The sequence below is a fragment of the Callithrix jacchus genome, chromosome 2 (genome assembly GCF_049354715.1).
Source record: "Callithrix jacchus isolate 240 chromosome 2, calJac240_pri, whole genome shotgun sequence".
NCBI classification, from domain to species: domain Eukaryota; kingdom Metazoa; phylum Chordata; class Mammalia; order Primates; family Cebidae; genus Callithrix; species Callithrix jacchus.
Genome location: NC_133503.1, coordinates 143,658,179 through 143,685,747, shown reverse-complemented (window position 1 = coordinate 143,685,747; position 27,569 = coordinate 143,658,179). Strand labels below are relative to the sequence as shown.

Below are 27,569 nucleotides of genomic sequence, written 5' to 3'. Positions count from 1 at the left end.
ACCTTTATTTGTTTTCATCTTAAAAAGAAGCAGTTTAAATAAGATGTACCTGATCAGTTAGGTATAGCTAGTTTGGGAGCAAGCCTGTGAACTTAATATGCAATATTCAAAATTTCTCTAAATTATGTTATTACCTGGGTCCATTAAAGGATGATGGTGTTACTGAACTATATAGTTCTATAGGGCAGTTGTGAAGATAAAGGAGGAAGTCAACACATTCTCTTTATTTCTACTGTTTCCAGTGATCACTCAGTATGTTGTGAAGTTAAAACTATGGCTTTTTAATTACCTGTTTATGGCAAAGTCTACTAGATAGTGGTCACTTTAAAAAAAAAAATGCCTTACCTTGTTATATAAACTTCTCCATCATCCCTGGATTTAGGGATAGATTGGACAGGCCAGGATATGGAATGACTGCTAAGAAATCAATACTGGATCACCTCAGACAGCCACTGTCAGATCTCCTGAGGCCTGTCCTTTTTCTTGAGCACAGTACACTTATTGATTTCAGCAACTGCCTTTTCTTTGACTTGGGATTTGCTATCATGAAAATAACACTTAGCTATAGCCATTAAAAGCAACCGGTCTCTTAATTAAAACAATGACATGTAAGACTTTGGCCTTTAAATACAGCAAAAGTTCACAGGACTTCCTAAGCTTCAATTTACATGATTCTGCTCCTGCTCTTACTGCACTTTAAGAATTGCAGTTAATCTCTATAGCATCAAGTCATCTGTTGTAAAAATCTGAAACAGAGTACATTTTATACATTCTATTGTTTGTTTAAAAGATAGTAAACACTCTAATTATTTATTTTTATTTTTATTTATTTATTTATTTTGAGGCAGAGTCTCACTCTGTCGCCCAGACTGGAGTGCAGTGGTGTGATCATGGCTCACTGCAACCTCAGCCTCCCAGCCTCAAGCTATCCTCCCATCTCGGACTCCTGAATAGATGGGACTATAGGAATGTGCCACCATGTCCAGCTAATTTTTTTGTATTTTTTGTAGAGACAGGGTTTCACCATGTTGCCCAGGCTGATGTTGAACTCCTGAGCTCAAGCGATTCTCCTGCCTCAGCCTCTGAAATTGCTGGAATTACAGGCATGAGCCACTGTGCCTGGCCAAAATCACATATTTAGACAACTGTCTTCCTCTCAAGAACTTCTTACCAAACAGGAATCTAAGTTTACATTGTTTTCTAGGCTTTCATTATCTAAATATTTCCTGCAGCAAAAATGCCCTAAAACTCATTGAAGTGTCGGCTATGAAAAATATTGTTAATTGGATTATTTTGTGTGTTTTTTACGGTGTTCTGCTTTATCTGGGAAATACATTAGCATTAATAATTATCATGGCCCATAGGCAACTATTATCAACATCTTCAAATTGTTTGTATTGATAACTATACAAAGTACTTTTTTAGGGTTCTTTGGATTATAGTTTAAAAACTGGGGAATGGTATTTGTTGGCTGGCCAACAGTGAGTAAAGGTTCAGCAGCCATGCTGTTTTGTATAAGACCCATCCGGCTGCTAGATTGTAAGTCTTACTCATGGTTTCTGTGTGGATTTACACAGTGGCTGACCGTAGAGTCTTTTCTCTTGAGAATTCAGTTGATTGCTGGAAATTGAGCTTTTGAAATTTTGTAGGTTCTTTGTCCTTTTCATTTGAAAAATATTTAAATGATGTTGCCCAACGACTCACAGCGAAACAGCATGACCAACTTTCGGGAAATTAGTAAGCGGTAGGGTTATTTTTAGCTTTTTCTCCTTACAAACATTTCCTTTTGTTCTTCAGAAGACATTGTTGATCTTTCATTCATTTGCTGTGCTCTCCCCCCACCTACAAAATGGCTTTTGAATAGAATAAGCCCTCTCTTCTCTATTCTGCATGACATAACTGTTTCTTATTTTATTCAATTTTCACTCTAACTTATGAATTATTCATTTGTTTATGTTTTTTCTGGATATTGAATCCTCCCTTACACGCGCGTGCACGCGCGCACACACACATTTTTATTGTCATTTGGGGTTGATTTCCTCCCTCATATGCAACTAATGACTGAAAAATCTTCATATAAGCAGGGTACACAAAGTCTATGTTTTTGTCAGTGTATCATATAGTGGTGACTGATGGTGTGATTTGGCCTTTATTTGCTGTTAGTACCTATTTAAAAACCATTACCTTGAGAAAATTGTGCAGTAGTGTCACAGGATCCTTGGGGTGTCGCATCACCAGCTAGAAACCTCTGTGGCCAGTGGTGCCTTTGCCCAAGTTTTGCTTGGGCCCACTAGGCCCACTCAGCCTGGCAGGCTGCACTCAGCTCACACTACCAGCCTGGATCCCATGCCTGCCAAGAGCAAGTGAAGTGGTGAGGGGTGAGTGAGCATGCAGTCCAGCCACTGCGTACAGACAGGCGTGCTGGCTATGGCGGTGCAGGCAGCTCCAGGTGCCGGCTCCTTGCAAGGCTGCAGCTGGATCAGGCGTACCACAAGCAGCTTTCTTGGCAGGGGAATGCAGTGGTACCCTGAAGCTTAGATACACTGGGAACCACAGAGCCCGAAAGAAGGTATCACAGCCCTGGCTTGTGGAACTCCTAGGTCTGGGTTCCCTGAAGGGCCACAACTCTTCTCTCCTTCTTGTTACTCACAGCATGGCAGGCGAGGGGCATGTTTCAGCCCTGTTTGTGTTACAGCTCTTTTGGTCCCACCATTCAACGGGTCCCAAGTTCCTGTCCCATGCCCAGGAAAAATGACATACACAAACAAGTAGAGGGTGAGCAAGGCAAAGAGGAGTTTTATTGAGCAATAGAATAGCTCAGAGGAGACACACAGTGGGTAGCTCCTCTCTGCAGCCAGGGTGTCCCAATGAGTGTTCAGCTGTCAGGAGAGAGGAGACCCTGGATTGGGTAGCTCCTCTCCACAGGCAGGTAATCCCATAGAGGGTTCAGCTCTCAGCAAAGAGGAGACCCTGGGATAGGTAACTCCTTTCCATAGCTGGTTGTCCCATTGTCTTTTCAGCTCTCAGCAGAGAGGAGACACTGGGATGGGTAGCTCCTTTCCATGGCTGATCATCCTGACATCTGCTCAGCTCCCAGCATAGAGGAGACCCTGGAGTGAGTAGCTCCTCTCAGCAGCTGGTTGTCCTGACATCTACTCAAGTCTGGCTGAGTCCAGGGTTTTTAATGGGCTTGAGAGAGGAGAAAGTAGAGGCTGATTGGCCTATGGGTGGTTCCAGAAAAAGCATCACAAGTTCCCACTCTGGTCTACAGGACTGGCAGCCTGGCCCCCAGGCTTCAGGCCCTCCCTGGCTTGAAGGTGGGGCTTCACCAGAGACTCACCCCTTTCTGCCCAGGACCTGTCTACCTGCTACCACTGTTTGTGGTGCCCAGTCTGTTCATGCAGAGGAGGACAAGTAGTCCAGTCCTGAGCTGCCCTAGGCTCCCCGCTCAGCTTCCCTCCCATGCTCATTAGAGCCCAAAGTCCAGTGGGGGTCGAGGCAGCAGGAGGCTGGCGTGTCAGTGCTGTCCTGACCATATACATACTTGGCCAGGTTGTGATAGTGCCTGGGCTTGGCCTCAACATTGCTCCAAAATCAGGACAAGTGCCATTAGCAGGTAGGAGGAGCTTCCTGGGCCCCTGAGAGTGCAGAGATGCCTGGTTTCATATCCATAGCTGGGCAGCTGCAGCTACACCCAGGAGGGCGGGTCTCCTACCTGCTCCCAGCCCCCAAGAGCACAAGGATGCCTGGGTCTGCATCCATGGCTTAGGCAGCTGCAGCTCTACCCAGGAGGGCAGGGCTCCTATCTGCTTTTGGCCCCCAAGAGCACAGGCATACCCAGGCCATCAGCCACAACTTGGGCAGCTGCAGTTATGCCCAGGAGGATGAGGCTCCTGCCCTGCCAACTCAGAAGGGGGTGGGACTTCTGCCTGTTCCTAGCTCCTGCCAGCTCCATGGAGTGCACAGCCCCAGCCACGCTTCCCGCACTGTAGCCGGGATGGGCCACCACTGTCATCAGTAGTATTGCAGAATCCCAAGTTCAGGATAGCAGGTTACAAAGGCTGGTCTTTGACCTCAGCCTCATGTTTGATCTTTGAAAAGTCTTCCAGAATAAAGAAGAAGTCAAATTTCTAAGGAAGCACACTGAAAACTCACTTTAACTCTTCACTTAAAGGAGGGTTTGATATAAGACTTTTGTATTTTAGGTCCCATCCAAGAGAATTTAGTCATTTTGGAATATCATCATTTAACCTTTTTTTTTTTTCATTTTACAGAGCACTGTAGCATTTGTGGTTAAGATTGTGGGTTATGAAGTCAGACTGCCTGCTTTCAAATTGAAGTCACATCATTAATCTCTGTATACCTTAGTTTCCTTATCTCAAAAAGGGAGATAGTTACTTCATACAATTATTTTGGTATTTAAATCAAATAATCCATGTAAAGAGCCCGTCATATAAGTATACCTCATTTTATTGTCCTTCACTTTTCTGTACTTCACATATACTATGTTTTTTACCAATTGAAGGTTTATGTCAACCATGCTTTAAGCAAGTGTCTCAGCGCTGTTTTTCCAACAGCATATGCTTACTCTATGTCTCTGTGTCACATTTTGGGATTCTCACAATATTTCAATCATTTTCTTTTTTACTTTTTTTTTTTTTTTTTGAGATGGAGTTTCGTTCTTGTTACCCAGGCTGGAGTGCAATGGCGCGATCTCGGCTCACTGCAACCTCCGCCTCCTGGGTTCAGGCAATTCTCCTGCCTCAGCCTCCTGAGTAGCTGGGATTACAGGCGTGCGCCACCATGCCCAGCTGGTGTATTTCGTATTTTTAGTAGAGACGGGATTTCACCATGTTGACCAGGATGGTCTCGATCTCTTGACCTCATTCGTTATCCACCCTCCTCGGCCTTCCAAAGTGCTGGGATTACAGGTGTGAGCCACCGCGCCCAGCCTCTTTTTTCTTTTCTTTTATGATGAGTAGATGAAACATCCTTCTGTTGGAAGAAGATGCTGCGCTCTGATGGAATCGCACTCTGTTGCCCAGGTTGGGGTCTAGTGGTGCAGTCTCAGCTCAGCAACCTCCGCCTCCCAGGTTCAAGCAGTTCTCCTGTCTCAGCCTCCTCAGTAGCTGGGATTACAGGTGAATGCCACCACACCCAGCGAATTTTTTGTGTGTATTTAGTAGACATGGGTTTCACCATGTTGACCAGGCTGATCTGGAACTCCAGGCTGCAAATGATCCACCCCCAACGGTCTTTGGAGGTCCTAGGATTGCAGGTGTGAGCCACCATACCCGGATGACTTTTTCATTGTTATTACATCTGTTATGATGATCTGTGATCAGTGATTTCCTTTTTTATTACATAGAGACAGGGTCTCACCATGTTGCCCAGGCACATCTATCAGTGCTATTTTTCCAACAGAATGTGCTCACTTTGTGTCTCTGTGTCACATTTTTGTAATTCTCACAGTATTTCAGACTTTTTCATTATTATTATATCTATTATTGTGACCAGCAATCTTTGATATTACTATTGCAATTGTTTTGAGGTGCCACAAACCATGATCTTATAAGACAGAGAATTTAACTGATGAATGTTACATGTGTACTGACTGCTCCACCGAGCCATTTCTCATTTTCTCACCCCTTCCTTTGACCTCCTATTCTCTGAGACTCAACAATGTTGAAATTAGATCAGTCAGTAACCCTACAATGACCTGTAAGTGTTCAAGTGAAAGGAAGAGTCATAAGTCTTTTGCTTTAAATCAAAAGCTAGAAATGATCAAGCTTCGTGAGGGAGGCATGTCAAAAGGTGAGATAGGCCTCTTGTGCCAGTCAGTAAAGTTATGAAACAAAGGAAAATTTCTTGAAAGTTATTAAAAGTGCTACTCCAGTAAACACACAAATAATAAGAAAGCAAAATAGACTTGTTGCTGATTGAAGAAACTTTGAGTGGTCTGGATAGAAGAGGAAACCAGCCACAACATTCCCTTACGCCAAAGCTTAATCCAGAGCAAGAGCCTAACTCCCATTCTATGAAGGCTGAGAGAAGTGAGAGCTACAGAAGAAAAGTTGGAAGCTAGCAGACGTTAGTTCATGAGGTTCAAAGAAAAAGCTGTCTCTAACATAGAACGAGGTGAAGCAGCAGTTGCTGATGTAGAAGTTGTGGCTGTTGTCCAGAAGACCTAGTTAAGATCATTGATGAAGGTGCCTCCACTAAATGACAGATTTTCCATGTAGATGAAACAGCCTTCTGTTGGAAGAAGATGCCATCTAGGACTTTCTGGAGAGCTAGAGAGGAGATGTCAATGTCTGTCATGAAAGCTTCAAAGTTCAGGCTGACTCTCCTCTTAAGGGCTAATGCAGCTGGTGACTTGAAGTTGAAGCCACTGCTTATTTACCATTCTGAAAATTCTAGGGCCCTTAAGAATTATGCTGAATCTACTCTGCCTGTGCCCTATAAATGAAACAGCAAAGCCTGGATGACAGTACATCTGTTTACGGCATGGCTTACTATTTTAAGCCACTGTTGAGATCTACTGCTCAAAAAAATAGATTCCTTTCAAAGTATTACTGCTCCTTGACAATGCACCTGGTCACACAAGAGCTCAGATGGAGATGTTCAAGTAAATTATGTTGTTTTCATGCCTGCAAACACAATAGCCATTCTGCTGTCCATGGATCAAGAGTAATTTCAACTTTCAGGTCTTATTATACAAGAAATACATTTCATAAGACTATAGCTGTCATAGATAGTAATTTCTCTGATGGATCTGGCCAAAATACATTGATAACCTTTTGGAAAGGATTCACCGTTCCAAATGCCATTTAAGAACATGCATGATTCATGGGAAGAGATCAAATGTCAACATTAACAGAAATTTGGAAGAAATTTATTTCAACCCTCATAGATGACTTTCAGGAAGGAGTTCAAGACCTGGAAGGAGGAAGGAACTGCAGATATTGTAGAAACAGCAGGAGAACTAAAATTAGAAGTGGAGCCTGAAGATGAGACTGAATTGCTGCAATCTCAAATAAAACTCAAAGAGATGAGCAACAAAAGTGACTTCTTGATTTGCAGTCTACTCCTGCTGAAGATGCTGTGAATATCATTGAAATGACCACAGAGGATTTAGAATATTACATAAACTTAGTTGGTAAAGCAGTGGCAGGTATTGAGATAATTGACTCCAGTTTTGAAAGACATTCTATTGTGGGTGAAATGCTATCTCACAGTATCACATGCTACCAAGAAATCTTTCATGAAAGGAAGAGTCCACTGATGTGGCAAACTTCATCTTTGTCTTAAGAAATTACAGCCAGGCATGGTGGCTCACATCTGTAATCCCAGCACTTTGGGAGGCTGAGACAGGTGAATCACCTGAGGTCAGGGGTTTGAGACCAGCCTGGTCAACATGGTGAAACCCTATCTCTACTAAAAATGCAAAAATTAGCCAGGCATGGTGGCACCTGCCTGGAGTCCCAGATACTAGGAAGGCCAAGGCGAGAGGATTGCTTGAACCTGGGAGGCAGAGGTTGTAGTGAGCCAAGATCATACCACTGTACTCCTGCCTGGGCAACAGAGTAAGACCCTGTCTCAAAAAAAGGAAAGTTTTTGGCATGGCCATGGCCATGCCAACCTTCTATAACTACCACCCTGATCAGTCCACACCCTGATCATAAGTACCACCCTGATCAGTCAGCAGCCATCAATATTGATGGAAGCAAGAGCCTCCATCAGCAAAAAGATTACAACTTGCTAAAGGCTCAGATGATCATTAGTATTTTTTAACATACAAGGTATGTACATTGTTTTTGCGTGTGTGTGTGTGTGTGTGTGTGTGTGTGTGTGTGTGTGTTTTGGAGACAGAGCCACATTCTGTCACCCAGGCTGGAATACAGTGGTGCCATCCTGGCTCACTGCAACTTCTACCTCCCAGGTTCAAGTGATTCTCCTGCCTCAGCCTTCTGAGTAGCTGGAATTATAGGTACCTGCCACCACATGTGGCTAATTTTTGTATTTTTAGTAGAGACAGGGTTTCACCATCAGGCTGGCCTGAACTCCTGACCTCAGGTGATCCACCTGCCTTGGCCTCCCAAAGTGCTGGGATGAACCACCATGCCCAGCCATGTACATCGTTTTTTTAGACAATTTTTTTGAACAGTTAATAGACTACAGTATAATGTTAACATATAGACTTTATCTGCACTGGAAAACCAAAAAATATGTGTGGCTCACTTTATTGTGATATTCACTTCATTGCAGTGATCTGGAACTAAACCTGCAATATCTCTAAGGTATGCCTATAATGCCTGACATAGCAAGGTCTCAACAGATATTAACTATTGTAATAACTGTATAAGATTGTTTTATCTATGATGTAGGATGTAATCTTAGAACATCATATACCATAATGAGACAAATATTCCATTTCTGGGACCCTTACCTCTATCCCTGCAATAATTTTTTTTTTTTTTGAGATGAAGTCTCACTCTGTTGGCCAGGCTGGAGTGCAGTGGCGTGATCTCAGCTCACTGCAACCTCCGCCTCCTAGGTTCAAGCAATTCTCCTGCCTCAGCCTCCCAATAGCTGGGATTACAGGTGCCTGCCACTATGCCCAGCTAATTTTTTTTTTTAATATTTTTAGTAGAGATGGGGTTTCACCATCTTGGCCAGGCTGGTCTTGAACTCCTGACCCTGGGATCTACCCACCTCGGCCTCCCAAAGTGTTGGGATTACAGGTGTGAGCCACTGCACCCGGCCTCCCTGCAAAAATTTTTTAATTGGGATGTCCTCAATAGAGGTGGCCTAATTCCAGAACCCAGTGAATTTAGTTATCCTTGCCCCATTAATATTTGCAGCTCTTTATATCTAGAATCAGCACAATTTTAATGAGAAGTCAAGCAAAACATTTTTTTGCATAAAGAGAGAAAGGCAGAATGTGAGATGGCATTGACATCTGTGTCTCTGCCCTGGGCCAAAAAGCAGAGTGGGTATTTGCTGCTGATTTGGCACCCCATCTGCTGCCTTCTCTGGTGGTTACGTCCTTCTTCCCTTTCCCCTCCTTTTGGAGCCTCAGGGATGATGAAGTCAGGGAGAGAAGGTTGGAATGTAATGCATCAGAAGAGAAAGACAGGATAGTGGTTCAGGGAAAGACAATAGAATGAGGAGCCCCATTCTGCAGATGGCCCAGTAGGATAAATGCTAAGTCTTCTCTGCCAATGGCAGTTTTACAAGTGTTTGAAGGACTGTGTGAAGGTTAAAAACATTAGCCTGTTTTAGTGAATCTCTGTTTTTCTGCTTGAGAGCTTTTCTGATGTCTGACTCAAGAATTTACTAAACTTGGTTTCATTAAACTCTTTTTAAACCTCTTTTTTTTTTTTTTTTTTTTGATTCTGGTACCATGACTCGGATACCTCTTTTGTTTTTTTAACTCAGCTCAGGCCTTCAGAATAAGTCCTTTATTCTGAAGTTAGAGCACCAGGAGTGCTCTAACTTTTGAATACATCCCTTGTTTCTCTTTTCCTATTGCATATAACTCACTTCACTTGCTAATTAATTTACAAACCTAACTCCTACTGAAGCAGCTTCTTATTTTAAGGTTACATTGTCTACCCAATCTGAGAGGTAGAAATCTGGCTTTCTACAACATAGTGATCTTAGAACCACTTATTTAAAGTTTAAAATACAAAGCATCGCACACTCAAATTGTATAGTGTTGTCATTTAACTCTTCAATTAATTTTGGTTAAAACCTAAGTAGTTAAGCAATAGAGTGATGAGTGCCACAGAAAGGCATGTATTGAGTAAACAGAAGCAAGCAATTGGGAGAAGGAGCCAGGGAGAAATTGCTTGTTTAATGGGTCTCTTCATTTTTACTGGAAAATTATTTTAAAATATTTTTGCTTTCAAAACTTAAGGCTTGTTTTTAGCTTAGACTGTTTGTATTTTTGAGTTATGATTTCCTGATGATTGTTCCAATCTTGTTTACAATCCAAAGGAATGAAATTATTACCACAATATAGAGTATTTAGGGGTTATTTTTCACACTGCTCAGCTGCTGTGTTTTATTTTCAAAGGGGCAGTTGAGTCTGATTCTGCCTTAAGTTTCAGTGATTCTTAATAATTATTAATTGCATCTGTACTTTTCATTCAGTTCTTTAAAAAAATCTCTGTGTTTGCTTTCTAGACTGATTTTGCACGATTTAGCGGAACAAATGTGGAAACTGACTTTGTAGAGGTGCCATCGCAAATGCTTGAAAACTGGGTGTGGGACATTGATTCCCTCCGAAGATTGTCAAAACATTATAAAGACGGAAGCCCTATTTCAGATGATCTGCTTGAAAAACTTGTGGCTTCTAGACTAGTCAACACAGGTATGACTTGTAATTTTAGAAAAAAATTGCTGACATCTTCTGCAGAACTTATTTTCCCTTTAAATGATACCCCAACAGTGCTAATATGAGGAGTGAAGAATATTAAATATACTGAAGTAGGAAACCCTGGGATTTTGTCTAAGACAAAAAAAAAAAAAAAAAACACACATCCCTTTTAAATCTTAAGTAGAATAAGATGTCCTGCTCCCATTTTGTGATGAGTACTACTGGAATCTGCAATCTTGTGATTAATAGAACACACAGTTCTCTCTTCTCCAAAACATGCCCAAACATTCTTATGTTATTAGGTCTTCTGACCCTGCGCCAGATTGTTTTGAGCAAAGTTGATCAGTCTCTTCATACCAACACATCGCTGGATGCTGCAAGTGAATATGCCAAATACTGCTCAGAAATATTAGGTGTTGTAGCTACTCCAGGTATGTAACTACTACGAGTTGAGTTCATTTCCCTGTGAAGCACAGGGCATTCTCCTAACATTGCAGGGGAGATGGAGTTTGTCAGACAGATTACCTAATTGTTTCTGATTTCTGTAATCAGGCCATGACTTTCAGATAAGCATACTATGCCCTTATGAGTTATCCTGTTCAAATGTGCTTGAAGGAAAGGTGGCTCCAGATCTGCAGCATTTTAGTGTAATCAGGTGTGAGCAGTTGGCCTCCACCCCGGAGCTGGGAGAAACGTTTGTGTTGGCAGCACACTCTCAGCTCCTCCCTCCCTGTATGCACCATGACTTCCCTATGATTTTCAGTAACATATTGGCAGAAGGATCATTTATTTTATTTTTATTTTTATTCCTTTGTGTATAGTATTTTTTCATCCCCTCAAGCATTTATCCTTTGTATTACATACATCCACTTACACTATTTTAGTTATTTTTAAATGTACAATTAAATTATTATTGACTATAGTCATCCTGTTATGCATTTTTAGGCCTGGTGTGGTGGCTCATACCTGTAATCCCAGCACTTTGGGAGGTTGAGGCGGGAAGATCACTTGAGCTCAGGAGTTTGAAACCAGCCTAGGCAACATGGCAAAACCCGTCTCTACAAAAAATACAAAAATTAGCCAGGTGTGGTAATGTGTGCTGTGCCTGTAGTCCCAGCCACCCAAGAAGCTGAGTTCAGAGGATTACCTGAGCATGGGGAGGTTGAAGCTGCAGCAAGCCGTGATCACACCACTATACTCCAGCCTTGGTGACATAGTGACACCCTGTCTCAAAAAAAAGAAGGGGTATTTTGGGGGAGAAGCATGAACTTCACGTTGTTTCTGATTCTGAAGTCAGTTAAAGCATTTGGCTAGCATTTTCTAACCAGAGATTTACGGGACTCGTGTGTACGGGTGTGTGTATGCCTGTGTATGTGTATGTGTGTGTGTGAGTGTGTGTGTATGTGTATTTATATTTGTATGTATATGTTTTAAGAAAATATATAGTTGTGCTTTTATATGTAGTTGGTAAGGTGAATATTTTTCACCCAGGAAATTGTTATTAAAATGAGTCAGCCATATTTATAGAGAGAATAAAGATAAGAATGGTCAGTTGAGTCATTCTAGGCTCCCTACACAGTAAGCCATAGAGCACCTTTGGGTCTCAAGCCACATTGACAAAATCTTTTATAAAGTAGCCCTACAGGTAGATCAAATTGGTAAAGAGTTCTTTTTCAGGCCGGGCATGGTGCCTTAAGCCTGTAATCCCAGCACTTTGGGAAGCCAAGGTCAGCAGATCACATGAGGTCAGAAGTTCAAGAACAGCCTGACTAACATGGTGAAACCCCGTCTCTACTAAAAATAAAAAAATGAGCCAGTGTAGTGACATGCACCTGTAATCCCAGCTACTGGGGAGGCTGAGGCAAGAGAATCGCTTGAACCCAGCATGCCAAGGTTGCAGTGAGCTGAGATCTCACCACTGCACTCCAGCTTGGGTGACAGAGTGAGACTCTGTCTCAAAAACAAAGTTGTTTTTCAGTAATTATCATCCTAAAATAAGTGTGATTCTGAGACATTTTAGATATAAAGAGATGTCGTAAAGAGTAGGGTTAATATTATATTCCAAGATACATACATGTTTAAGGGATAAGAAAGGACTGACTTCAATTCCAAAACACTGAGCTATCTGATGGGTGTGGACAAAGCCGCTGAAACTATCGTTAGGCATTCCAGAGCTCCGGCCGAAACCAGCTCTGAGGTTGAGCCATTGATAGATGTTTATAAACATCTTGGCCAAGAGGACACATAAGCCCAGGGAGTATTAGAGGTGAGATGATATCATTCACTCTCTCCTCCCACAGCTAGGCTCCCCAAAGGGAAACCTTAGCTAGCTGTTAACCTCATCATTAACATTTGCTATCACATTGATTGAAATGTATTTTTTTTTTTTAAAGGCACAAATATGCCAGCTACTTTTGGACATTTGGCAGGGGGCTATGATGGCCAATATTATGGATATCTTTGGAGTGAAGTATTTTCCATGGACATGTTTTACAGCTGCTTTAAAAAAGAAGGGATAATGAATCCAGAGGTATAGTATTCTTTTTCTCCTTTTATTAATTTTGTAGTTGCTCCCTCCCCTTTAACTCCTAGTGTCAAATATTGATCGAACCTAGATTTTACTGTAAGAGGCTTGGTAACAGCTTTTACCTCTGAGGCTTTGCATCTTTCAAATCATCATACATCATTAAGTTGCAGTATATAAGTGATTAATTCTATAACTTAAAAAAAACTAGTATATTTTCTTGCTTATTAACATTCCAATATATGACATAATTAAAAATTCAAAGCTTTGTTTATGGATTTGAGAACTTATTGCTGCTAGTTTTGACATATGCCATATAACGTTTAAGTTTTATAGGAGGTTGGGAAAGAAAGATGAACTCCTTCCCTGATGTAAATAGTTTCCCTGTGTTTTGATATTCTCTACACACTTTGTGCACTCTTGTGGGAGACACCCTTTTTCTGTGGCTGACATGCCCCACCCACTACATAGTTTGCGACCTTTGTGCTTTTAAATCGTTTAAGCTGCTTCATTAACCTGAGCCGTTCCTTTCTGTGTGCAGTGAGTGAGTTGACTGCCAGGTAGCTGCCAGACAGACCTTCCTGATTGACAGTGCCCAGTCTCCATTCTCATTGAAGACTCATCCATCAGATTATTTCCAAGGCTGATGCATTTTCCAATGCATGTTTTAAAATTGTTTGATTCAGAAATTAGAAGAAAAAATTATCCTCTGTGCTTATTTCAACCAACTGATTTGTTCTCCAAATGTTTTTTTCTAGTTTGCATAGTACCTTACACATATGTATTGAAATATATCGATGTGATTTAGATCACCATTCCCTCCCCACCTTCCTCCTGAAATAACACCTCCAAGGTACTCATACTTTATTATTTTGAAGCATTTCCTCTCCCATCCCACCACACCCAATCTGTTAAGTCCTTGTTAATCTTTTTCCATTACCTGGCCACCCATTTACAAAGGTCAACTGCTGACTGTTGTTCTCAGAGACATTCCTACTCCTGCATGGCCTTCAACCAGGACCCAACCCTTAATGCTTCCACCATAGAGATGGTGCCCTGAGGATTCAAAGTGTCCTGGGGAAGATTGTATGACTCCACTGACATGCCCCACTGCAAAGTCATACCCTGTAGCCTGAACCGGACCCCAGTGTTCTCTCTGGTCCAACTCCATTCCCCTTATTGATTGCCCTCCAAATCCCCACCACCTCTCTCCTCTGTCAGCAGATGATCTCTCCTCTTTATTAAAAAAATTAAGATCATTGAAGCTGGGTGCAGTGGCTCACACCTGTAATCCCAGAACTTCGGGAGATTGAGGTGGGAGGATCGCTCAAGTCCAGGAATTTGAGACCAACCTATTCAGTATAGCAAGACCTCATCTCTACAGAAAATGAACAAAATTAGCCAGGTGTGGTGGTACAAGCTTAGAGCTCGAGCTACTCTGGAGGCTGAGATGGGAGTATTGCTTTAGCCCAAGAGAGGTGGCAGCTTCAGTGAGCTGAGATCATGCCACTGCACTCTAGCCTGGATTTTTAGAAGCCAGAAACAATGTTTCAATGAGAAAAAAGATCTAACTAGGTAAAGGCACAATTGTTACATCTTACTGGCAATCACAGAGTGAGACCTGACTCAAAAAAAAAAAAAAAAATCAGGCCGGGCGCGGTGACTCAAGCCTGTAATCCCAGCACTTTGGGAGGCCGAGACGGGTGGATCACGAGGTCAACAGATCGAGACCATTCTGGTCAACGGTGAAACCCCGTCTCTACTAAAAATACAAAAAAATTAGCTGGGCACGGTGGCATGGGCCTGTAATCCCAGCTACTCAGGAGGCTGAGGCAGGAGAATTGCCTGAACCCAGGAGGCGGAGGTTGTGGTGAGCCAAGATCGGGCCATTGCACTCCAGCCTGGGTAACAAGAGCAAAACTCCGTCTCAAAAAAAAAAAAAAAAAAATCATTGAGAATGAATACCTTTATCTTTCTCTGTACTTCAGTATTTGTCTCATTTTCTCCTGTCTCAGAGGAGATGTCTCTAGCATCAAGAGTTTCTGGTTTGCTGCCTTGGAAAAAAGAAACTCGCTACTGATTCTGATAACCCCTAGTGTTAGTACTCTGTTCTTTTCACAGCCTAATTTCTCAGTGTAAGAAGAGGTCTTTGCAAATCTCTATTTCCTTGCTTTTGACCCCACCAACAGAATTGGAAAGTTATTCTTCCACCGTAGTTACCACTGATGACCCAGATACCAACTCTGAAAGCCCCACCTTTTCTCTTCACTTCCTGCTTCTTGTCACTCCTCTCTCTGTTCACAGCCCTCAGCTTAGCAATGAAACCCTTTTTTACTTCCCAGTACTCCCTGTGTGTTAAACAAGTTTATGTGTTCCCTTGGGTCTCCACCTTTGCAAATTTATTCATTCTCATTCATTCGCCTGAAATATATGCCTCCTTCATCTGTGCCTCTCAAAAATTCTAGCAGTCTTAAAGGTCTCGCTCAGATAACCACATGTTCAAGAAATCTTTGAGATTATACAAAACCAAAAGTGATCTTTCCATCCTTTGAACATACGAGTGAACTAGGAGGAGGGGACTAAGCCTTCCCCATCACTTCCTCTGTGCTGCCACTCACGGGACCACATACCCAGTACCTTCTCTCATTACCCTTCTCTTCTCTTTTGGAGAACTGTCCCCTAAAATAAAGAAAAGTTAAAATCAAAAAATAAAAATAAAAAATGAAAAGCAGACTAGTTTTTAAAGAAAAACAAAAGACAAAAAAAGTGGTCTTGGGCATGGAAGGAGGGCTTTAATAAACTTATACTATGTCTGGAATATTTAATGTAACTATTACCAAGTAAAAAAAATCATATTGTAAGATATTTTACACCATAGAATACAAATGTTGATTTTAAAATGTGTTTAGGAAAAAAAGCACATCAAAATGTTGTCAATGAGTATCTTTGGGGGATATGTTTATGAGTGATAATTTTTCTATACTTTTTATGGAGTTTTCCTTATTTTTACATAGTGCATAGATTGTTTTAGAAGCCAGAAACAATGTTTCAATGATAAAAAAAGATCTAACTAGGTAAAGGCACAATTGTTACATCTTACTGGCAATCACTGGTGAGGCTTCCTGGTGTAAGTGTACACTGCCTCTCCCAGCCAAGCCTTTGCCATCACCTCCTCTTCATTTGCCCTCATGTGAACACATACCCAGTACCCTCTATCATTACCTTTTCTCTTCTGGATGTCAAGGTAGCAGCCAAATTACTGATCCCAGTGGTTCCCAGGAACTTGCAAGCCTAATAGAAGCAATTCCTGTCATTATGCTTCTCTGTACTTCCTCTTATTCTCAAACTACACAGTTTGGCAGGCAGCCATACCACTCTTATTTAGACAAAGGTGCTGGGTTCAACTTAGAGAAAGCATGATCCCAACAACTTAGAGTTAAAACTTGTGATATTCTGGTCTCTCACTTTACATTCAGAGGCCAAATAAACTACATTAAAAAAAAAACTTATGAGGTTAAAAACAATTTTTAATGTTACTAAAATTCTGGATTCAGCCACATTATGTTTTCTTAGATGTCTTATGCCATTAAGGCTGGTGTTAATTCCTTCCTTTACAGTTTTTCCTTTCCTTTCAAATGCTTTGCATATCATGGCACTCCCCGATCCTCTGCTATCACAGCAATAATGAACCTAAAAGCTGAGAAGAATCCCTTGGCCCCTTACTCTAATACCCTTCGCAGATACTTAAAGATGCTTTTTTAAGCAGCCATTTTATTCCCTCATAGAATGTACTATTTGGGTTTTTTTGTTGTTGTTTTGTGAGGGTGTTCTTAAAAAAAGAAAAAATAAATATTTGCTCCGAAATAACACTTGCCTTACAAACTACAAGTACCCAGTTATTAAAAATTAATAACTAGGATTTGGTAGCATAATCCTAGTCTACTAAAAACTTAGATTGTCATTGTAGCTATGTGTGATGAAGAGAAAAAAAAAGTCTTTTGTTGTCCCAAAGCATTAATTTTTAGTAACTGGGTACTTGTATTTTGTAAGGCACGTGTTATTTTAGAGCAAATATTTATTTTAATAAGAAAAGAAGAAGAACTCCCCCCCACAAAAATAATATACACCATGAAATACTGTGCAGTCATGAAAAAGAACAAGAGCTGAACCCAGGATGTGGAGGCTGCAGTGAGTCGAGATTGCACCATTGTAAAAAAAAAAAAAAAAAAAAGGACAAGATCATGTCCTCGGTAGGGACATGGATGGAGCTGGAGGACATTACCCTTAGCAAACTAACACAGGAATCAAAAACCAAATGCTGCAGGTTCTCACTTATAAATGGGAGCTAAATGATGAGAACACATGGATACATAGAGGAGAACAACACACACTGGGGCCTTTTGGAGGGTGAAGGATGGGAGGAGGAAGAGGATCAGGAAAAATAACTAATGGGTACTAGCTTTAATACCTGGATGATGAAATAATCTGTACAACAAACCCCATGATACAAGTTTACCTGTGACAAACCTACACTCGTACCCCTAAACTTAAAAAAAAGAAAAATACTTCTTCAGACCAATATACCGTACATTATTTATTTTGTGCCATAACCACAGAGTGTGATATTAGCCAACGCTGAGAAAGATGGCATTACCTTGAGTTGTTCCAGACTCTGTGGATTTGCTTTAGTTTCACACGTCAGTGAGTATTTGCTTCAGATACATAGGATAAAAATGTTCATTTTTATGGTATAAAGGAATACTTCATTTGATCTGAAGTCATGGGAATCAGCAATCAAAACACATCCTGCAGACTTTGTTGTCTCACCCTCCCTAATGTGTGTCTGGGTCATTGTGAGAAGATAGCGGGATGGCCCTGCAAAGAGTCAGTGCCTGCTATTGTTAGTCCCCAGGCAACTGGAGAGGCTGGGAGCTGAGAAACCACATGTTGTTGATGTTATTGGTTATGCAATAGAGAAGACTGTCTCCAGGCCTTCTCTCTGTAACCCCCTGCCATCCTACAAACCCCAGAGTCTGCTCTGGGGACCATTTCAGATCTTCACAACAGAACTATAGAAAGTAGCAGTAGAATATTTTAGGATATCGGTTTCATTCTGTTTTGAGGGCCTCTCTCAAAGTATAATAACTGGCAGCTTACCTATAACAGCCTAAAACTTTGCTACCTGTTTTTATCTTTATTTTAAGAATATTATTTGTCATAGTAAATAGACATCACATCGTAACTGCTTAATTATTTTGTTGATGTTGTTGTCGTTTTTATTTTTGATACAGAGTCTTTCTCTGTCGCCCAGGCTGGAGTGCAGTGACACAATCTCGGCTCACTGCAACCTTGGCTCACTGCAACCTCCACCTCCCTGGTTCAAGAGGTTCCCCTGCCTCAGCCGACCAAGTAGCTGGGATTACAGGCACATGCCACCACCACGCCCAGCTTTTTTTTTTTTTTTTTTTGTATTTTTGTAGAGATGGGCTTTCACCATGTTGGTCAAACTGGTCTTGAACTCCTGACCTCAGGCAATCTGCCCGCTTCAGCCTCCCAAAGTGCTGGGATTACAGGTGTGAGCCACCACACCCGGCCAATTATTTTGCTATATATTACCTAAAGTTGTTTTTTTTCCTCAATGAACATGAAGTTGTCTCACTGTCAAACACACCTTTCACTTTTCTAACTGTTCTCTTAATAATTATGGAATGGAACTGCTTGGGATTAACACTTCCAGCAAGCTCTCAAAGATCTTTAAGGATATCTTTAAGGTCACCAAATGTGAATTCAGAATCCAGCAGCTAATCATAGGTTGAAATAATGGGGCATTTTAACTAGGGCCATTTCTTTTTATAAGGCAACTTCGTTGTGGGAAAATTTTCTAAGAGGTAATAGACATTGTGGATTCAAAGGCAATTATATTGTTAAGCTATTATCTTCCTCTTTTGCATTTGGAGAAACTGCTAAGCTTTGTTTCTTCCATCAGAAGAAAAGAAATACGAACAAGTATCACTTCTGAAAGAAATACTGAGAAAGTCAAGATAGTTAAGTGCAACTATATTTCAGTCTGTAATGCCATAAGGAAGGAGCTACGTCTTACATATAATAATAGCCACAGAAACATTAAGTGTCTCAGTGAAACATGACAAAGAATCACTTGATAGAGAATCTATAATATAAAGCTAAGGATTCTAGTGCTTGAAACAGAATCCTAGGCCCAATTCCTGCTGTAATGTGTTGCTGAAAGAGAATATGAAATTTCCTCTCCAGAAGGTTTTTACAAATGGCTTTAATTCTCTTCTCTGTCTCAGCTCTCCTGATGTACCATCCAACAGCTGACTTTTCTTATAACTGAATCTTTTCTAGTAGCCTCAGGTTTGCCTGACTTGAGGGACAAAGGAAGGAATTTGAATTGATTTCCAGTCTACTTCTTGAATATTTACAAGGTCAGGTCTTCTAAATCTTGAATCCCAACCAGCTGGAAGCAGTTTTCCTTCCTTTGTGCTCTTACAGCCCTTCTTTGTTTGCTCTTAGCACCTCAATAATCTGCTTGGTTAATTGTCTATTTTTTTTATCTTCCCTAATAGATCATAAGACTCTTGTAAAAGGAAGTATTTTATTCAGCATTTTGTTCCCGTCTCTGCTTCACAATTATTTAACTTAATTACTGTATAACGTATTTGTGCCCTTTTGGACCTAACTGATCGTTTTCCCCATCCGCTTCCACTTCTCTACCCCTCATACATACTCCTACCCAGGGTGTTTTTTTCTTTGGATCTCCTCTTCCCCATAAATAAAGGTTTACCCTTCTATCCTCACAAATCAGTAAGGTTTCCAGAAGGCCTCTTCTAATTAGGCAACAATTCTGACTACTATTCTTGTTTCCATCTCTCTAACAGCACCAGTTTCATTCTCTCCCTCCTTCTTTGTTGTTCTCAAAGCAATTCTTTTTTTATTTTTTTCCATTCAAGATCTTCCCACCCTCATAAAAAACAAAGAGTGTGCTCTTGGGAGGGAGTTATGGAAGGAGAGGTTCCAAAGTCCAGCTTTAAAGCAGGCTAGTGAGCTTGTCAGGTGCCTGATTGTCATCACCCATCCTTGCCCGGTCAATCTCTGCCCTGATGCCTGTTACTCAGTGTAGGAGGGAGATAGCTCTGGCTGCACTCCCTAGAGTCCTCCATGCTGGGAAGGAGGGAGGAGGGGTGGAAAGTTAGTGAGAGCCTGCATGAGCTGCTGCAGAGATGCCCAAGATAGCAGGAGACCCAATCTATTTCCCATTTATATATTCTCATTGCTGATAGATGATGGACATCCTTGATTTAGATAATTATTATTGCTATTAAAATATTACCTGAAAGGGTACATATTATTGGATATAATGAGTGTCTGAGTGTTTTATCTCTCCCACTTAATATTCCTACTGAATTATATGTTCTATTTCTTACTAACAGTGGAAATTAACTTTCTTAGGCCTTTCTTTAGCTTTATTAGAAGATAGAACTAATTTTGAGGAAATGCTACTCCAGGAATGCATTTGTTTCCCTGAACTGTATGTAAGTAATGAGCTGAGGCAGTGTGAAAGGAAAGGGAAGAGAGGAGAGGGGAGGAGGAAAGGAGATGAGAGGAGGAGAGGTTTATTGATTACTGCTATATGCCAGATATACTAGGGAGTGAACGGAATACTGATATCACCTCCTCCAACTGCCCAGAAACCAAGTGAGGTAGTCATATTCCCATTTGACAGATGAGGAAATCCAGGCCCCAGGTCACATAGCTAAGGATTGAGCCAAGATTCAAACCTGGGCTTGACTAGAGCTCCTGATCTTGGTTCAAAAATCGTCACTATGGGAGAAGATTTGCACACTTGCCAAAAGATACATGCTAGTCTTCTAGGATTAAAAAAACCACAGAGGTGCCGGGCGCGGTGGCTCATGCCTGTAATCCTAGCACTTTGGGAGGCTGACATGGGTGGATCACCTGAGGTCAGGAGTTCAAGACCAGCCTGGCCAACATGGTGAAACCCCATCTTAGAAAAAAAAAAACCACAGAGGTGGATGACTGGTTTTCCTTCATAGGAAAACTTTAGTTTTTATTGTATGCAGATCTTCCTGAAGGATGTTTCTAACATGAAAAATTTTAGCAGTTGTCTTAGAGCTTCTCTTCTTGATTTCCTCACAGTTTCAGTTTCTTTATAAACAAAGTATTAATAGAACAACTTAGGGCAAAGACTCCTGCCCCCTGTAGCATGTGTCTTCCAGACCATGTTCTCTCACGTAAAGAGCCTGGTACCCCCCGGAAACACAAAAATTCACTTAACTATTTTTTTTCTTAAGAAAAGCAAGATCCTGTTACCAAAATGACTCTTAAACTCTTCTCAAAACTTCATTGCAAAGGAAATGAAACTATTAAAAGACCATTGCTCTGTAATTCAGGAAATTGAATCAACTTGTATGGAGCCATAAGCAGAGGAAGATTTGAGCTGTACTGAGCCACATATTGTGAGATTAAACAGTATCCTGCTCTGAAATGATTTTACCATTTGTGAGCTGTCTCTTTACAACACCATGGAACTCCTCAAATGCTTCCTTTTCTTTACTACCTAAAATTAGAGTTCTCTGCACAAAATGAAAATACTTTGTCAGATGTTCACATTTGGAGTGTTTTCTTTTAAACTTTCATTCTGATTTTCCTTAATGTTTCTATAATACTTTTCAAATGAATATATCTTTACAATAAATGAAAGATACATGTTACATAGATCTTGAGCTTGAAGAATTTCTGCCTATAAGTATTGATGATTGCGATTGGGTGATAGGTTCATGACAGCTCATTATACTGTTGCTCTACTATTAGTATGTATTTTAAGTTTTTCATAATAAAATGTTTAAAATATTTTTGTAATTCTGCATAAAAATTTAATCACGTTGTCTATGTTCTTCCTGTACTGCTCTACCCAGAGAGCACAATCTTTCCACGCTCCACTCACTATTTTAACACTGGTCAAATTTAGGCATATGGAGCAGAGAAAGGAAGGGAAGGGAGATAAATTGTGGTTGGACTCAAGAGCTATGATATGCTCCTTCTTGGCTTAATTAAAGTCCATGACAAGAACAGCCATCACTCACATTTTAGATTCTAGATTGCTGCTATAATAGTTATGAATTGCTGCAGACCAGGCAAGAAATAACACGTTTTTATTGTTGGTTTTTTTTCCAAAAGCTAATTGAAGGTCAGGAGCGTTGGCTCATGCCTATAATCCCAGCACTTTGGGAGGCCAAGGCAGTCAGATCACTTGAGGCCAGGAGTTACAGACCAGCTTGGCCAACATAGCAAAACCCCATCTTTACTAAAAATACAAAAAAATTAGCCAGGTATGGTGGTACACATCTGTAATCCCAGTTACTCAGGACACTGAGGCATAAGAATCACTTGAACCTGGGAGGGAGGGGTTGCAGTGAGCTGAAATTGTGCCACTGCACTTCAGTATGGGTGACAGAGTGAGACTCTGTCTCAAAAAAAAAAAAAAAAGAAAAGAGAGAGGAGAGGGAGAGGAGGGGAGAGAGAGAGGGAGAGGAAGAAGAGAGGAGAAAGCTAATTGAATCTAGCTCCAAGCCCTCGTACTCAGTTTTGGAAAGTCCAATATCAGTGATTAAACACCTTCTCCTTTTAAGAAAATTGGTTTAAAACTTGTAAATAAATCAGTTATTTCCTTCATAGGAAAGCTCTAGTTTTTGCTGTATGCAGATCTTCCTCAAGGATGTTTCTAATATGAAAAATTTTAGCAGTTGTCTTAGAGCTTCTCTTCTTGATTTCCTCACAGTTACAGTTTCTTTATAAACAAAGTATTAATAGAACAACTTAGACTGCTTTGTACCTTTTTAATATCATACCAGAACACTGTGTAACAAGCCCTCCTAAAGATGATTTTATGCTTTGGGCCCCAGACCTGTCCAGTATGGTAGCTGCGTCTGGCTGTTGAGACTTGAAATGAGGCTAATACAACTGAAGAACTGAATTGAGATCTACCATAAATGTAAAAAGCACACTGGGTTTTGTTACAACAACAGCACCAGAAGTCTCCATAATGTGTATATTGACACATGTTGAAATGATACTATTGTGGATATAGTGGTTTAAATAAAATAGTAAAATTAATTTTACCTGTTTGTTTAACTTTAAAAAAAATGTGGTTAGTAGAAAACTTTAAGTTCCATATGTGCCTCATATGATATTTCTGTTGGAGAGTGCAGCCCTAGAGTTTATGAGAAGGTAACTTTCACTAATTATTTACTCTTGATTAGAGTCCAGACTGTGAAGTTAGATGTTATCCTGTAGATGATTAATAAGCTGCAAATGATTTCTATTTATAGCCAAAAGGTAAACCCAAAAGTTTGTATTTTTATGGCTCTAGGACGTAAATTGTTTTGTGTCCAACTTGGTAGATTTTATCCATGTTTTATCTTCCTTAACAGTTTGACTAAATTTACCCCTGATAGTTGTATCAATCAAAATATTGTTATATGACAGAGCTGGAAATTCTCTAGCTCTTCTTGTACTAAAAAAGATGATTAGTCCTGTTGATCAAGTGATATAATGGGTATAAATTTAAGTGTTACTCTGTGCATTGTTCATTATGCATATATTTGGAATTATGCCTCATTGAATTGTCTTGCTTTGCTTCCTTAAAAGGACAGTGAAAGAGAAATGAACAATGCTGATACTGAATAACCCCTATTTTCTTTCCCTCTATCTGCTCCTGTGTTTATGTAAATTAAAGCAGAGAAACTGTGATGTTTTAAAATTCCAGATCTCCATTCCCAAAGAAAGCTTTCCAAAAGTCCTCATTCCCAGCATCAACCAGTGAAAATGTTTTGCCCTCCCCTGTGGGGCATGTGCTGCCCTCCTCTTCCCATCCATAAGGAAGAGGGTTTTGTTGTTGCTGTTTTGAATGAGCCTGTCATAAAAGCAGCAGAAGCCATTTGACAGTAGCTATGCTACTGTTTCCAGGCACCCAGAGCTCCTATTTGTAGCTTTCTTGAACACTTGCTTTCTGACCCTTTTGAAATCACGAGATAGGGTAGCAAATAGGAACGTGTTGTATATTCCATTTGGCTGTTTGTTTGTTTGTTTGTTCGTATTGTCAGCTCACTACCTTGAATCTAAGGAGACAAGACCATAATAAAGGACAGTGTACAAGACCTGAGCTTTTAAGCTCCAAATCTCTTAGCTACCAAAATAAATAAATACTGCAGAGCTGTTTGTGAGCAAGAGAAAACATCTAGACAGAGTGAGGCTAAAGTCCTTTTTCCTTCACCCCTACGCTTTCCTCTTCTGCATTTAGAGATTTAAAAAATTGCTATAACCATGAATTATTATGCATGATGTTTTGTTTTATTAGGTTGGAATGAAATACAGAAACCTAATCCTGAAACCTGGGGGATCTCTGGATGGTATGGACATGCTCCACAGTTTCTTGAAACGTGAGCCAAACCAAAAAGCATTCCTAATGAGTCGAGGCCTGCATGCTTCGTGAACTGGGGATCTTTGGTAGCCATCCATGTCTGGAGGACAACTTGACATCACTGTGTGTTACTGGCCTGGAAACTAAAGGGAGTTTTGCAAATGAAAATTTAGATTTTTATTGATGTCCTTTTGTTTTCTAATTTTAAAAAGTATAAAGATGTGAATGGAATTATAAATAGTGTGACCTAAGAAAAGACCCAGGAGAAAGTAATTGTACTATAAAATTTCATAAAAGTAGATTTTTTTTTATGAAAATTTCATATGAATGTAACTTGATTTTTTACTATTATCTAGATAATATGATATAAGAGGGCTAAGAATTTTTAAATTGAATCATATACATGATCTAATTTAATCCTTCTTGTATCTTGAAGTTTTGTACTTGGGATTTCTGTACTGATAAATGAATCATCACATTCTTCTGGTAAATATTTTCTTGGAGCTCTGTGTCAACTTTGATCCTCTGTCTCCCAGGAAGGTGTAACCTCTCCTTTGTCTGCATACCTCAAGGCCAGGGGAATATGCCTCAGTGATGCATTTATCTTTGTATATCAGGCTGCATGATTCCCAACTTTCTGCCACATTTAAATTACGTTCCTCCATTTGAGTTTGTCTTCTCTGTCTAAAGTCCAGTCAGAGAGCATCAAAAAATTATGTTTCAACTAGGCTGGTCTAATATATAAGTTTTTGTATCTTGTATCAGAGGATTTCATAGTTTGTATTAGAGGCTCATTTCCACTTCAGCCTACAAGATCGTCAATCTTTTCACGTGTGCCAATTAGAATACTAAAACTAGTCCGAGCACATTTTTCTCTTCCCATGTTTCTAATGAGTGTTAGGGACTTTGCCTCTTTTACTGACCACATCCCCAAAAGTGTCAGGTAGATATGTCACAAATGGCTCCATAGAGAGCCATGGGAAGAGAGAGGGAGTGGATGTGGAACATAAAAGGTTCAGACACCCCAGAAGAGGTGTGGGTTTTGGACAGAAGCATTTGAGGACAGCTGCTCCAAAGCCTTATGTGTGTGTGATGAAACTCACCGCAGGGAAGACACTCTTCAGTAGCCTATTTCATCTGGTGATTTTTATTTTAAGTGAACTGTTGAGTCTATCTTTAACTCTCTTTATTGTAGGTCTAAATTCCAATTCTACAGCAGACCAGTAAACTCACAGTATTTCTTTTTCCTGTAGGAGTCTATTCAATAAGGAAACCAAGACAGGATAATAAAATTAAAAAAGAAAAAAAAAAACTTTGAATGTACCCTGCCTAGGTCTTCCAGTTGTTTTCCATTGCATACCTCAGGTATGACTTTACTGGCCAGGGACAAAATTAGCACCTTTCAATTCTCTGGTCCAAGTGGACTTTGTGCTAAATAAAAAATATTATTATACTATGTAATAAAATTACAGACAGCAGGAAATTCAAGAGCTAGGAGATTCCTAGATTATAACTGCCAAGCAAATACCTTAAACATCCACCTGAAATCCTACTGCCCTCTCTTGTGAGATAATTTCCCCAGCCCTTCTCTTCCCCACACTCACTCAACGTCACCCCCTCTAGTCCCCAAAACTGTTTTCATGGTCTTTGCAGCCTATGGTTGTTTTCCCATATCCTCCCCCTACCCCCAAACTTTTCTGTTTTCCAATGTCAGACAAAAAACTCTTCAGCATTTTCCAGTGTGTCTCTTTAACAGTAACTTTATCATTTGAAATCTTATTTCATACAGGAAAACTAAATTGGTGTGGAAAGGCTGCACACAATAAAGTTACATTATTATACATGAGAACGAACTCATATTTCTTTCATACTTTAGCGTTAAAACTGAAATACATGAGAGCAAAAGCACCATGGTGTTCTTTTTATTTAGGGCCTACCTCTAATATTAAAATCTACCAAAGAATAGTCACAAAATTAATACTCAGGCCAGGTTCAGTGGCTCATGCCTGTAATCCCAGCAGTTTGGAAGGCCAAGGCAGGCGGATCACCTGAGGTCAGGAGTTGAAGACCAGCCTGGCCAACATGGTGAAATCCCATCTCTACAAAAATACAAAAAGTGGCTGGGCATGATGGCTCGTGCCTGTAGTCCCAGCTACTCGGAAGGCTGAGGTAGGAGAATAGCTTGAACCCAGGAGTAAGAGGTTGCAGCAAACTGAGATCACACCATTGCACTCCAACCTGGGTGACAGAGCGAGACTCAGTCTCAAAAAAAAAAAAATTAATACTCAAAAACTTCTCTAACATAACTCAAAAGAAAGGACTTACTTTTTAAAACCTTTTTGAATGTGGCCATCTATCTAGTTGTTCTTTTTTTCTATATCAGAGCAGAGAGTATCACTGACATGCTTGAAATAGTGGATAACTGGAAATTGTAATTGGACAAATGTACACTTAAGATTTATAGACTGAGCCACGTGTAATAAAGTCTCTCCTGGTAATTGAGCCAGGGGATTTAGGCCTTTTTTTTTTAAGGCATTGTTATGTTGTGAAGGATAAAATCTTAAACCTCTTATGCTAATGGATAGTAGGCATGATCCTAAAGGTTTAGTTTTACGATGCTGCAGAGAAGAGAAATGTCTTGATGTTATGCCACCTGATGTAGACTTTGTCCCCCTCTAGTATAAATGTTGCATGTTACCTAGATAAACAACTAACAGTTGCCTTGAAGAGTTATCGCCTGAGCTACTTAGGCCAGGGTCTTACCTTTCTGTAGCTGATAAGGTGAGAAGTGGATATCTGCAGCTCTTTGGATGACAAATTGCATTGTTGAAGAGGCTAAAATTGAGGAAATAACTCTTCAAAGAAAAATTTCCGATATGATCATTGTACTTGTAAATGCCTTAACTAATAGGCAGTGACTCAATTTTCTACTTCACCATTTTACCTTTAGCCTTTATGTATGAATTAAAGGTCTGTGGAGATCCTGCCACCCCACTAGGCCAGTTTATTTGTGTTTTACCATTTATTCATTTTCTATCATATACAGGTGGAACTTTCCAAGTGCCAAGGAAATTATATTAAAATTTACATTAAAATACTGTCTTCAGGCTGCTATAACAAAATATCACAGAGCGGGTGGCTTCAAAAGCAGGCATGTCTTTCTTACAGTTTTGGAAGCTGGGAAGTCCCATGAGCCACAT

At 40.3% G+C, this 27,569-nt stretch overlaps 1 protein-coding gene across 3 annotated transcripts in view; it reads left to right on the top strand.

The window, feature by feature from the left end:
* The window catches only part of NLN (neurolysin), a 105,689-nt gene extending 79,477 nt beyond the window's left edge, over positions 1-26,212 (top strand). For all 3 annotated transcript variants that reach the window (XM_035292275.3, XM_002744905.5, XM_035292274.3), the window contains 4 exons: positions 10,192-10,378; positions 10,687-10,815; positions 12,778-12,914; positions 24,307-26,212. In XM_035292275.3, the coding sequence (XP_035148166.1) occupies positions 10,192-10,378; positions 10,687-10,815; positions 12,778-12,914; positions 24,307-24,441 (588 nt within the window). In that variant the 3' untranslated portion in view covers positions 24,442-26,212. The remainder of the gene's footprint in view (positions 1-10,191; positions 10,379-10,686; positions 10,816-12,777; positions 12,915-24,306) is intronic.
* The last annotated feature ends 1,357 nt before the right edge of the window (positions 26,213-27,569 follow it).